The following is a 14,517-nucleotide window of genomic DNA, read 5'->3' as shown; positions in this document are numbered from 1 at the left end:
AAATTCAAATTGTTTATAGAATTCATTGTCAAAATTCACTGTCTATATGCAGAATTTATGGGGACGTCCCCTGTCCCTAGGATGGGGATGTCTGAAAAGAAAACTGGAGACGCGTCCCTGGGTAACGTAGCTTTAAGTTCTTATTTGAGGGAGGGGGAAAGTAATATTTGCCATAGTGCTTCTGTTTTTTCTTCTTCAATTTCTTGTTTTTCTGCTGTTTTTGGTTAGTTGTTTAAGACTTTAAATGTGTTAAACTGCTGTTTCTGGCCAGTTTGGTCCTGTTTTGACTTGATTTAAGGCAGCTTTTGTTATGGGTTTGGACCCTTGTTTTCCCGCTTGACTAATCAAAAACAATCCTAGATGCTAAAAATTATTGATGTACAAACACAACTGATAACCCTTAATAAGATTTACATATTATTATTGTAACTGAAATTTGTAAACTCATTAACGCTGGTTCAAGACCCCTTCAATTTTTAAATGAGCTTCACGCTTAAATACAGAGACTTACAAGAATGTTGGCTGCAGGCATTTTGTAAATAATCCTTTCAAATCTGTTCTTGTCATTTTCTGCAGAGTAGAAACTGTGGAGTAGACCAAAAAGATGATAAATAAACAAAAATTTGATAAAATCTGGTAAACTCCAAAAAAGCTGCTATAACAAAGGAAAATGATACTGCAGACCAAAAGTGATTTGTGTCAAACTTTGTCTCCTTGTGGTAGAATTGTCTCCTTATTGTTGAGATTCATTTCCTTTTGGTGTGGGTGCATACTAGATACATTGACCCCTGAAACATTGAACAACACTCTATTCTATTAGCTGAAATTTATTTTATTGATGGCTGATAGGAGTTTTGTGTTCCTTTTTTTGGCGTATGGATTCTGCTAAAGAATTTCATTCATAGATGGTATAACAAATAGTATGGCTTTAATGAAATTAACAGCAATAACATGAAAGATAAAATGATCAGTCCAGCAACACAAGATTTATATTGCACTATAAAATACGAGCAAAGCCCTGGTTCAAATCTGAAATCAAAATTCCACACACACAGACTGAAATCTAATTGACTGAAAACCATAGTTACCAGGAGATGTGTCTCTGACCCCCTGAGACATGTCTCGGGGGCTGGGACATGTCTCTTGTACTAGAGATGTCCCTGGAGATGCACCCAAACACAGGAAATTCGGTGAAAAGAATTCTGATGTCTCCTCCCGTCTCCCGTGGAAAATGAGATGTCTCCTGCTGGAAAAAGAAGAAAAGACAAATGTTTTTTTGCTAAAAGTGGGGCAATTGAAACCCTAGAAAGGTCAATTGCTATTGTTTTGATGCAAAAAAAGACTAATTTTTATTTAGATGCAAGATGCATGTTACTTTTTCCTGAGCATTTTATTTTCCTTGCCATCACATGATCTCTTTCTATAGGTGTGGAAAGTCTTTCAGTGCAGGTTGACTGGATTTATTAAGTTGTATTAAAAAAAGGGCGACTGTATTTATTAAGTTGTATTAAAAAAAAGGCATCTCCAAGTACCCGTCTCCTATTATGAAAAAGAGTTGAACTAGTACCTGTACCAGTCTCCCATACCAGTAGCAGTACCAATCTCCTGGTAACTATGATGAAAACTCTCTGAAAACCAGCAATCCTAAAACTCTAAAAATTTGGAAAGCTTTGCAATCAGCACCAGTGTGATCCCTAAGTGCAATTATCTCTATAGACAAGGGTTTTTGTTCTCTGCATGCTTGGAAATCAAATAGTTTTTGCCCTCCAATCATCTAACCCTAAGGGTTTTTGTGCTCAGGAGTAAATAGATAAACACAAGCTCCAAGCTATTGGAGAAACTCAGAAAATCAATAAGATGAAATACTCAGAATGCTCTTTTACCCGGCCAAGCTCCTCCTTTTATAATCCCTTATTTATTACTTTGAGCCCCCTAAAAGTGTTTAGAATTTCCTTTTTCTTTTAATTTAATATTTCAATTGGACCCTTGGTTTCAGCAACATCTTTTTGTCATTACTTTAGGCCCTCTTTTATAACTCTTTTTAATATCTCACTTCTAGGCTCTTGTTTTAATAATAAAACATTTGTTGCCCTTTTTACAAGGTTAGTTTTGTCATCACTTTAGGCCCTCTTTTAAAAACCCTTTTCAATATCACTTTTCGGCTCTTTATTTTAATAATAAAACATATGTTGCCCTTTTTGCAAGGTTATAACATAAAGTTATATGGACAATTCCTTAGGGGATGATCTCTAGGTTTTAATCCTTCAAGAGAAAATATTAATGTGGCACCAATTTGAATGTGACTCCTCAAGCTTCCCATGGAAATACTAGGAAGAAAAGGTGCTACATGGGATTGCCAACTCCTTTGGTTAATTGGTGGCAATCAATTTTATTACTAGATTTAGAGGATGTTTGGTCTTCACCTGAATCTTTGCTGATATTTGCTTGGATGCTATCCTTCTCTTGGATATTTTCTTGTGTTCTAATCTTGGATCATGGAAACAGAGCCCGGTCTTTGGAAAATCTCCCTTTTCCTTTTTCTTTTGCCTATACCTAGGACACTTGGCGAAGAACTTCCCTTCTAAAATGGTAAAAGAGAGAGATTTATGCCTTGGCGATGACAAGGCATTCACTCCTTTTGTAGCTGATATTGGTTTGCTTGTTGAGGGGTGTGGTATTGAGGAGGAGCATGGTGCTCAACTTGGTTCTGTGGAAGGAGCCAAAATCCCTTTGGCTTCAATGACTGCTCGAGCATCCTCTATTTCTATGGAGGGATCCCATTCCCTTTGCAAGGAGGAAATGGTGTATCTACAGCATCTAGGATGGTAGAAGAGGCAAATGGTTTGATTTTGGAGTTCGCCTTGGTTGGGGGGAGTTTGAAAGGGATGAGTGAGTTGTGTCCAAACCATGGGTTGGAAGTCGAATCTGTGTTGCTGCAAGCCAACAATGCTCCCAGTTTGGCTTGCTCTTTTGGGGGTGTCCCTTGCCTATGGGAAAAAGGGTCATAAAGCCTCAACAAAGCTTGAAAAAGGAAATCAAAAGATGCTAGTAAACAAGCTGATGTTGGTTCCACATCTGAGGAGTATTCAAGTCAGGGAAGCTGCTAGGGATGTTGTTGATGGGAGCCAAGGTACACTGAAGGTGATTTGGGCCAGAATAACTTCCAAAACTCTAAAAATGAAGTTGATATCATGAAATATTAGGGGATTGAATAATCTCCCTAGACAATATTTATTGACAATTTTTAGAAGAATGCAGAAGCAGGATTTCTTGTTGCTTCAATAAGTCAAATGTCAGTCAACTAGTTTAATAATGTTGCAAGATGTGTTTGGAAAGAGGCAACTTTCATTGGGGTTGATGCCATGGGGGCCTCTATAGTTATTGTTAGCTTGTGGAATCCTTGCATGCTTTCAAGATCAATCCTTGTGGCATCTTCCTATCACCTTGCAATATTGTTCAGTCATCTTAGAGATAACCTCTCTTGGATTGTCTCTAATGTTTATATTCCTAATTCCCCTTGTGACAGGAGGAAGCTCTGGTTGGCTCGTTGTCCTTTAGATTGCCTCAAAGTAATCTCAAAAAGGTGGTGCTTGGAGACTTCAATACCCTACTTTCTGCATTGGAAAAAATGGGAGGATATCATGTCTATTTTGAAAGCATGGATGTGCTAACAAATTTCATTTCTTCCCATTCTCTATTGTGTGCTGAGTTGTAATGGCAGAGAAGGAGGACCACAAATTTAATTTGTTTAGTACACAATGATAATCAACCTTGATGAAAAATGGGCCAAAAAAACTATGAAGATTTCAAATCTCATGTAAGATATAGGTTACTTCGCAAATCTCATTTTCCTCTTCCATATGAAAGTTTTAGTTTTACTTGGATGACTATGCAGTTAAAAATAAAAATGAGATTTCATATTCTTCAGTCTTAGGAAGTTAACACTAGACAAGCGATTAGTATTTGTTATTTATTCTTCTTGTTTTCAGCTAATTCCTATTACACTTCTCTTCTGCATGATTTACTGCCTTCAGTTATTCACTTATTTATGGTATCTCTTTAGTTACATGTTGTTTTTATGATCCATATATAGTTAATCTAGCTCATCTTTCTCTCCAGGGATACTGTGATTTTCTGTCCGAAGAGTTGCTATTGCAAGCTGTTGAAATTGGGCAGGTACGTTATGTTTGTAGAACAAAGAGTGATTCTTTCATATCATGTGGTGGAATCTTTTTGTTCTTTTTAGTGGATGTGCTTTTTATGCATGCACTTAAATTTTACCCCTTATTAATGTGAACTTTAGGATGCATATTTTCTTTTGAATTTTACAAATAGGAACTATGGCCTATGCATAATGATTATACAGAATCAGCAAGAAGCACATAATATATTTACTGGCTACAGAAGACAGACAGAGATGAGACTGTTTGATATACAATAGAACAAAATTATGACCTAAAAGGTAATCTGGCATGCAACATTGCAAAGGGTATAACTTAAAGTAAGAGAACATTAACTTAAAGAAAAACATAATAGGAAATACAGGAAAGAGTGGTAACCTTTACTGTGATTCTGTTCAACCAATTAGCAGTTTCAGTTATTGTACTGAAATTTACTATCATATTTGAGTCAAAGCTCTACAGAAATCAATGGATCAGGAAGACGATTCACGATAATGTCCAACTTGATTCATTTTGGATGCTCTTTTTAAAGTTCTGTTAATTGCTCAATCACTAGAATAACTGCCCATGGACCTCACATTTTTTTTTTGTTACAATATGCCTTCCCATAAATGCTGGACAGCAAAAATATGAGTGTGTACACACAGACATTAGAGAACCTTCTTACCATGAGAATTCAAACCTACTTAATTCTAAACAGATATGATGGGTGAAATCTGTACCAAACCCTCATGATGAGCAGGGCATTACCATCAACAAACAAATCATAGATAGGTCCATCTAATGACAAACAAATCATAGATAAGCACATCTAATGTTCATCTCATGCCTATTGAATTTGGACTTGCTATTTGACGGGTCCAACCAACCTGCCATATCCATTCAACCACATCTCAAAAGAGTTTCCAATGGAATAATTACTATTACATACTGCTCTAATGGACTCCCTTATAGTTTGACCGCCTTTACAATGTTTGAGAAATAGAACCAGTTATACTTCAATGTATAAAATATATCTATGTGAGCTGCACACATACATCCTCATATTCTGGGGATGTAACAAAGTACATATAACAAATAAGATAGATTATAGGTCTCCAAATTATACAGATTCCTTAGGTCGTCATACTCATGGCCACCTATACTTTTGATTCTACAGATATCATAGTTCTAGGCTGCAACCATAAATAGTACATAAGTACACCTAAATTGTAAGTAACACATGAATAGGTGATAGTCAGAATAAATTCTTCAAAAATCAAACTTTGAAGATGTTCATTGCATCACTTAGATGCAGAGAATTTTCCCCAAATGTGGTTGGAAGTGGAAGAACCATGGCTGTAATTTTTAGCTAAAATAATGTCCATTGACACCTTAAAGGTGATGGTACATTAGATAGATATCCTGAAGATTAGAAACAAGATATGGCAACAAATAGCTTGAGATATTTTTCTGCAAGCCTATAATTTGGCTGTCTCTGCTTTCTTTAGGTAATTTATTTTCATCTCTTTTCCAAAACTCAATCTATATTTCTTTGCTGTACTATATTTGGATTATTCTGGAGAGTAAGATTTCCATATTATTGATAAATGATGTACTATATTATAGGTTGGCCTTGTGTACATTATCGGTTCTATGATGGAACATACATTTGTAGCACTTGTCAATATTTGTAATGCAAAAGTTTTGTTTATTGCAGGGAGCAGTTAGAGATATCTGTAAAGAAATTGATGGTCTGGTTTGTAAGTCTGGAAAAGTTAAGATGACTGACATGATTAGATTGCCTCCCCCAGATCTCTATGAACACATAGAAGTAAGGTTTTGATTCTTTTCTCACATTTATTAATGTTATTTCTCCATTTAAAACAGCTAGATGAATTTCAAAATCAGTCACTTGTTTGGATGCAAAGATATTTATTGCATCTATGCCTTCATCTTAAATAATTATGATTAGCAGTTCTGGCATCTGGTTTGAATCGTTTGATTGACATGATTAAGTTATCTCCACCAGATCTCTTGAACATGTGGACATAAGATTTTCATTCTATTTTGGCATTTATTATTGCTGTTTCTCCATGTAAAAGGGCTTCTGGATTTTAAAACCAGTCTATTGACAATTGCTTGGATGCAAAAACATTTTTGCATATCTGCCTTCATGCTACTTCAATCATAATAGTTAGCAGTTTCGGCATCTTCTGTGAACCATGAAGAAATGCATATTGCATGTGTGGATGTCACTATTTGTTGCATTGTTGTTTAATGAGAACTCTATATAGGGTTTGTGCTGCCTTCATACATTAATATCATTATTCTGTGTAAATGGCCCGAGTTATAAGTTTACTAACATTAAACATGTTACTAATTATGTCTAGGATCTTTCTGGGGGAGGGCTCATTGTGGCTTTAAAAGTTAAAAGTAAAATACCTCGAATGAAAGCTATTTCTTCTTTGGAAAAGGAAGTTATGTTTGCTCTATCTGGAGATGAATATAGGAGAGAACATGCTATTATGAATGGATTGAAGACAGAAGATGCTACTCTGAGTCTTGAGAAGAGAGTTCCTGGAATAGAAGAGGATGAGGAAGATGAGGAGGTTGTTGATGGTGAAGTAGATGAAGGCGATGTTCACATAAAGCCAGTTTTAAGGAAGCCTATCACTAAGGTGAGTGGTCCTCCCTTTTTGTTTTGTTTTGAAGGAAATTGCAAGACTTAGATTGCTCGACTTTTCAAAATTGCATGCTTGCTTGGATTTTAGCTGGATATCTGAATATGTTTGAAAATTTACCTTCACCTGCCACACATTTGATATCTCATCTTCTGTTTTTACCTCTCTTGGCAGTAAGAAATTCTTGAAGTGTGATGTTTAACAAAATTCTTACATATTGATTTTCAAAATAAGTTTCAATAAGTTTATGAAACTTATGGTTATTCATGCAGTTTTAGAGTTGATGTTTTTCAACTATGCTTCTACAAGAATTATCCAATATTGTCTCAAGAACTCTTCTTAATACTTCAACATTGTTTTTCTGCCAATTTTTAATTTTCTTTAATTGATTTTCTAAATAATAGCTTGTTTTTATTCTGGATTTGATTTAATTTCTTGCTCTCCTCTTTCTGTTTATAATGTATAGTAATCACTAATCAATGATCATTTTCGTTTACTCTGCATAACTTTTTCTCAGAAATTTAATGTGGTTTATAATAAAACTGCTTCATTAGTTGTTATTTTATCTGAAATTCAATCCCTGCTTACGAAACCACATAAAATTCCTGTCAAAAGAGCTGTGAAAAGTAATTAATAACCTTGAAAAGAGATATACTGTTTCCATTGCTTGCAAAATTAGAATTAGAAAACTAGGAAGAAACATTTTGGAAAATGAAATAAAATAATTACTTGATTTGAATTTTTATTTATTTTGGTGAATAATGGAGGCTCATACAGGGAATGGAAACAGAAAATTATGTGATCACGTTGTAGAAATTGATTTGTATACTGAACCCTTTTATGCTACAAGAAGCATTCCTTGCAACCCTAATGATGTCATATATTTGAGGAAAAAGTATAACAACTTTTTTTACTGACTTGCATACAGTTGCCTAAATCTCTAATAGTTATATAAGTCCATGTTGCTACCATTAGAAAACACTATCAGCAAGTATAAAGACTCCCCAAGTGCAAAGAAAATTTAATAAATTATTACAATGTGATAGATTTGAAATTATCTGTGTCAGTAGTCTATCTCCCGAATGTATTGAAATGTGGAACTATTGTTCAATGAATTATATACCCCAATCAAAATGTGGTTATGATACAATGATCTTGATATTGTTAAATCTTTATTCTATGAAATGAACATGATTGCATTGTATATGGATGAATTGAATCGTGAGTACTGGAGCTTTTATACTTTTGTCTGTTTTCATAGCTATGGTGTAATGACTTCTTTAGAGCATTTTGAAGATGTTTTTACTCTTCAACATCAGTCTCATAGCTTAAATCCATGACCGTTCCATATGACTCAGGGAGATATTGCTTTGCAAATATTGCCATGAAATTCAAGCAATTTTATTATTCAGTCAAGTGCTATATTGCTCCTAAATTAAGGGTTTCATTAATTTGCATTGTTTCTTCATGTCATAAAGGTGGAAACTGTTAAAGTTGTGATACATGGATCTTTTATATCTCATGATGCAATAAATTTTTTCTTTCCCATGTGAAAATTATCATATATCTTCATTTGCTGTCTGAGTTTTGTTGTTATTTGCTAGCCAAGTCACTAACTTTTTCCTCTGGTGTTGGTAATTAGCACTTTGATCCAGTAGATGTGAAGTTGGCTTTTAAGGAGGTCACATCAAAAATTTTACGCAAGCGTATTGTGCAGGTGAGGACTATACCATGTAAAATATAAACATGAGGTATATAGGTGCATGAAGGATTTCTGAAACCATATTAGACATTTTTTACCATGCAAAATATAAACATGAGATATATGGGAGCTTGAAGAATTAATCAAACAGAACTGGCCTTTTTAATCTGTTATAGTTGTAAGCTTCAATACATGTTGATTGTACCAAGGACCCTGAGCTTAATTTTCTTACAATATCTGGGGTAATTCCATCAAAATGGAAATTGAGAAAAAGGTACAGCCTATTGTGTTGAATCTAAAATTATGTAGGATGCTAAACAAAAATTTTAAATTATGCTAAAACTGCTCAAAGAAATAAAATCACAATATTAAATCTCATGTTCTGAATATTTGTGAAATAACTTGGGACTTATTGTGTGCAGTTTCTAGATAATTTAAACCCATTTTTTGTCTTCATTCATCAAAATATTCCTTTGATACTCCTAGTTTCTTCCTATGAAGGATTTCACTAGTGGAGCACAATATAATGGTACATTTAGGTTACTTGGACCCCTCTTGCACACCTATACACACTAAAATGGTACCACGTCAAATGTATATTATAGATTGTTGGTGACACCATTGTGTGACTTGACTATCCTCTATATCATTAGCTACACAACTTAAGGTTTCCATTTGGCCAGCTGAGGCTTGTTCTTCCATCAAGATATTCCTTTGATACTCCCTACTTTCTTTCTAGAAGGATGCCACTAATGGAGCTCTATATATGGGTGGTACGTTTAGGCTAGTTGGACATCTGTTGCACAACCTCTATACACTGAAATTGTTCCATGTCTAAATTTTTTTATAGATTGTTGGTGGCCCATCATGTGACTTGACTATTGTCAATATCAATAGCCACATGACTTAATGTTTCCCTTAGGCCAGCTGAAGATTGTTCCCAATAGTTACTAGCTGAGGAAAAGCACCATATTCCTCCTAATGATTTATTCTTGCTACTTTCTCTAATTAGCAGGGACGAAGAGCACTTTATTCTAGGTGTTCAAGAAAGAAATTTGGGAGAATTCTCACAATGCAGTAATTCTCATGCCTACTTGTTACTAAAATTTCTATTTGTTAGTTTGAACATGGTACTTTATCTAACCAGTTCATATCCTAGCTAGTTCTCTTTTTAGTCCTTTTTACACTAGGTTAAGTTTACTTAGGTCCTAGGAATCTTTCTAGAAGTCTTAGTTGTCACGAGATCTTATCTTAAGTCATTTTCTTCTTGTGTCTTAGTCATTTAATATTTGTTGTCTGATGACATAGGATTAAGACACTTTTTATGATCTTGTCTAATCCTATCCCTCACCTTGCCTATATAAACAAGACATCTTTGCAATATTAAATATCTCATTTCTCATTGAATATAATGCAGTTTATTCTATCTCAGTTCTTATTTCTAGCTTAGCTTGCTTTCATTTATTTTCTTTCTTATCAAAGCAGTTGTGAGTTGAGGGTTAGCAATATTTTCAGGAATTTGGGAGTTTAGAGTAGCTATTCTTCAAAGCACATGAGTATGCTCTTTTCATCATCCTTGGATGATCGGTAGAATTAAAAAAGTATGGAGAAAATATTAGTTTTTTCGGGGGTTCATATTTTGACTTGCTAGTTCCAGGTTTTCTTGGAGCTTCTTGGAGACATTTTGAGCTTACCATTGAGTTCATAGCAGCTGAGATAATTAAATTTTCCTTTTGTTTCATCCTAGTTGGACATTAGAGGCCAAATTTTCAAGAGTTTGATGTTGGGAAGTGGTTGCTAGATCTAGAAGGTAGCTATAATTTTGGAGCATTTTGGGTCAAATCTTACCTTGCCATCACTCTCAAAAAGCCCAAAAATCCTACAGTTGTTTGAATCACCAAAATCGGAGAGTTCACTTAGGCCTCAAAAAAAAATTGCTTCTCGGTCATTGTATGGAATTCATGGGCTATGGATGATCATTGGTCATGTAAGTCGGTAGGCAATACGGTTGTACCTCTAATTGCAAATACCTACGATCATAGATTATTGTAGAGTATGGTGTGGTGCACAGGAGGTGACACGTGCCACCATCAGCTTAAGGCACTCGTCTGTGGGGCATGGTTCTTTCCAACCAATGGCCAAAGAATATTTTGATGCATATTCTTGATAGATAGTCCAAAACATTCTTTTCAAAAATAAAGATTTTTCCTAATGATTTGCGACAGATTCCATTAGAGTTTCTTAGAATATTTCATCATTAAAGATTCTTGGAATATTCCATTTATTGAAGGATCTTAGTAAATTTCAATGTTGCTATGTTGCCCTCGTCTCTGTTGACAATTTTGATTTTTCAGTCCAACTTCAGAAGTCCAGAACTCAAGCTTAGGACCTCCTCTTTTCAAGCTATTTTGATTTGGGGCAAAATTTTGTGCTCTTCGCATTGGTGCAATTAGTTTTTGATTATGATGTTTGGATATTTTAGAAATTGCGGATTATTATAGGTGTTGTTGAGTAGTTCTTGTTTTTGAAATTTTCTAAGGCTTTGTTCTTGCTCTTATGGTAACAATTTTTGGTGTAGGTTATTTTTGAAGTGCATAATTTCTTGTGTACTTTGCAGTGGTGCAATTATATTGATCTCATTTTGTCATGAAATTGTACGTTGTTTCTATGGCCAAAATTGGCATTTGCATGCTTTAAGATGAAGTCCACTTCACCGTTTTTGGCTAGTGGCATTTTTAACCACAACAAATATACAACATCAAATCATTTTTCGTGGGGTTCTCTATGATGAGTAATTCAGGGGGGTGGTTCTTTTTGTGTTGTGCTTGTGCATCTTTTTCTACTCGTGCGCTCTTTCCTTTACAAATGCGTTAGTTTAAGTTTCCATTGCTAACACCATACAACTACAATACATGGCATCAAAATGCATGGAATGCCTTGATACAACTTGGAAATACACCTTATGTTGAACAAAAAGGTAATTGAACCTATAGATAATAAGGAAGAGATACTTTAGATGTTTGAACATAGAAAAAATCTTGGTTGTCTTAGGAGTTTAATGTCTCTTGATATCATGTTACAAATTGAAGGATATACCAATTCACATGATGCATGGGAAAAATTAGGTAATGTCACTTTTTTCAAGTTCTCTTGTAGTGCTGCTGCTGCTGACTTTCAGGGTTCGTGTCATCCAATTCAGGGGAGTATTTTGATGTTTCCAGGGAGCTCAGGTGGTTTAATGGAGTTGTATGACACTTACTAGAGGGATTTTAGACAATTTGTTTGTAGTTACTGTTGTCATTTTATGACACCCTTGGTCCATCAGTGAGAACCGATCAGAGGTATGTTCCATGGACCAGCGCGGCCTCAGTTGATCAAGGAGAGAAGAATCATGAAGTGTGAAGTGTTGCCTTGTCTGGAGGAAGTTCCTCCCTTGGCCTTTTCTTATTCCCTGGAACTCCGGAACCTCAAGGTTCCGAAGTTCCCTTCCCTTCCCTCATCTTTTCTTCGGACCTTTGGAACCCCGAGGGTCTGATGTTCTTTCCCTAGCTTAGCCCCTCCTCTCCTTAGCCTTTTTCTCCTTTGCCCGGAACTCCGGGACCCCGAGGTTCCGGAGTTCCCAACCTTCCTTTCCTTCGCCTCTTCTCTAGCATCTCCTTTGCCTGGAACTCCGGAACCCCGAGGTTTCGAAGTTCCTTTGTGCAGTTCCCCTGAGCTCCGGAACCCCGAGGTTCCAAAGCCCTTTTCCTCTCTTTATCGGAACTCCGGAACCTCGAGGTTCCGAAGTTCCTTTGAGTAGTTCCCCTTGAACTCCGGAACCCCGAGGTTCCGAGGTTCCCTCCTCGCCTTTTTTCTTCTCCTCGGAACTCCGGAACCTCGAGGTCCTGAAGTTCCATCCCCTTTTGCTTTCTCTCCCTAGTTCCATCGGAACTCCGGAACCCCGAGGTTCCGAAGTTCTTCCCTTGTCTTCCCCACTTCGGGAGTCCGGACTTCCGAAGTCTCTTGGCGACACTTCCGGATGGCGTGATCGACACTCAAGGCTTTTAATGCTCCGACAGTTTTCTGGACTTGTACACTTTCTTTTGTGGAGCCACAAGGGTGCATTAAGTATTTTTGGCAGCATTTCCATCAAGGGAGGTATGGGGCCATGCTTAGTGACTTATGTCATGCCTGACTTTGGAAGGTTAGTCAATCCACCTTCTCAGGATTGCCCTTTGTGGGTATGGCTAGGTTGCTTGCATGTACAAGTCAAGTGCATGTACTTCCCTGCACTTCCAGACTGACATGCAGGGGTCATGATCACCCTTGTATCCATTTTTTCTATATAAAGGCTGTTAAGCCTCATTGTAAAGGGTTCTCTTCCTACTGCCTTGAGCTTTCGTATGCTTTTCTCTTCTCTTGAAGACTTGTAATTATTTTTGCATTTCTGCAACTGTAAGATTGGCTTTTGGCCTTATGATTAATTGAAAATCTCCATTCTTGCCTCCCTTCAACTTATATATGATGTGTATGTGTTGTTACCTCCATTATAAGTGTATGTTTGTGGTTTCCTTTCACATGTATGCTGTGTTAACTTGTTTTCTGATTGTGACTTTGTGGGAATCCTTCTCCCCTCTTGACACTTGGAAAATTCTAACCTCCACACGTGCATTTGGGTCACTCATGCAATTGAAGTTTGTGTATCTCTTGGGCTTTTCAATTGATTTCTTGTGCCATTTCGGGTGGGGAGAGGAACTATCTCTTCTTGGTGCATCACCTCCTTTCATTTTAAGCAATTCTCTCTTCCTTTTCCTCTACAAGCTGTTAGGATAGGTTAAAAAATCAGTTTTGAAATGTTGAGTTGGTTCAACACTTGCACCTAGATTGAGAAGGAAGCCGGCATTTTCCGGAGATTCAACCCTCTTGCGCAAGGTCCCACACTTCGGGGTTGTTTCCATGTTTCACAAGGTTGCTGAGTTGATAGCTTAGCAAGGGTGCAAGCTTTTGTGATAAGAGTTTTTGGCACGCCCGGTGGGACAAGGTTCAATTCACATGCTAAGGATTTAGTGTTGTTCTTGGCATCTCGGCCTTTAGAGGCAGTCATCTTCAAACACTTGGCGACTCTGCTCACAGGACCAGTTCGTGCTCACACAAAGTTCATAACTCGTGACCTCGGAACCCCCAGGTTCCCAAGTCATCGTAACTTTGCTTACCTTGGAAGTCCGAAGCCGCCAAGTTTTGAGGTCCTTAGGCCCAAAAGCCCGGAACCCCTAGGTTCCGAACTCCCGAGCTTCTACACTCCGGACCTCCGAGCTTCCGAGGACTGTTGCAGATTTCATGCCCAAAATTCACACAAGGGCATCTTCTAGGGGCAGTTTCCAATTCCTAGAGCTCCCATTTGCAGGGTCTAGGGGGAGAGGCAGATCTTCATTTTCCCCAGTCAAGGGTGTCAAGGTTGTAAACACTCCATCTCCCAGGTCTCATTCTACTCCTCCATTCACAAGACTATAGCTATCAAGGGCTCCCACCACTCATATCAACAGACCATTGTTTCACATGGCAAGAAATCAAGTGTTTGTTACCTTCAATGCGGGGAGTCCCCTTATTTTGACTCGATGGAATGACATACCAGTGGCTGCGTGGAAGAGTATACCATACTTCACTGGTGAGTATACCATACTTCAATAGAAACTTTTGTAAGATATTGCTATTAAATGCTCTAACTTGTGATCGGGTCTTTAGGACCCGATTACAAGATTCATTGTTTTTAAAGTCATAATGGACTTGTAATCAGGGGTCAAAAGACTGATTACAAGAAGGCTATTACAAGTTCTTGTTATATCGTTTGCAATGCAATGTTGCATCGGTCATTTGAGGTTCGATTTGCTTTCCTTTGTGCCACCTTAGCTCTACGTTTTTGAAGGGAGTGTCATTAAAGCGTGTTTGGATACTAATAGGAGTGTTCCTCCTTGCCTATTAGAGTCTTTGGGTG

General features: G+C 37.0%; 1 protein-coding gene across 2 annotated transcripts in view; it reads left to right on the top strand.

The window, feature by feature from the left end:
• The window catches only part of LOC131054346 (probable polyribonucleotide nucleotidyltransferase 1, chloroplastic), a 264,974-nt gene that overhangs the window by 160,618 nt on the left and 89,839 nt on the right, over positions 1–14,517 (top strand). Inside the window, exons 8-11 of one of the 2 annotated variants that reach the window (XM_059218602.1) lie at positions 4,120–4,176; positions 5,881–5,994; positions 6,554–6,841; positions 8,487–8,561. In XM_059218602.1, the coding sequence (XP_059074585.1) occupies positions 4,120–4,176; positions 5,881–5,994; positions 6,554–6,841; positions 8,487–8,561 (534 nt within the window). The remainder of the gene's footprint in view (positions 1–4,119; positions 4,177–5,880; positions 5,995–6,553; positions 6,842–8,486; positions 8,562–14,517) is intronic. The other variant, XM_059218603.1, reaches the window with a different exon arrangement.

Source organism: Cryptomeria japonica, chromosome 3 (assembly GCF_030272615.1).
Source record: "Cryptomeria japonica chromosome 3, Sugi_1.0, whole genome shotgun sequence".
NCBI lineage: Eukaryota > Viridiplantae > Streptophyta > Pinopsida > Cupressales > Cupressaceae > Cryptomeria > Cryptomeria japonica.
The sequence above is the reverse complement of the archived record's forward strand: the minus strand, read 5'-3'. Positions and strand labels throughout refer to the sequence as shown.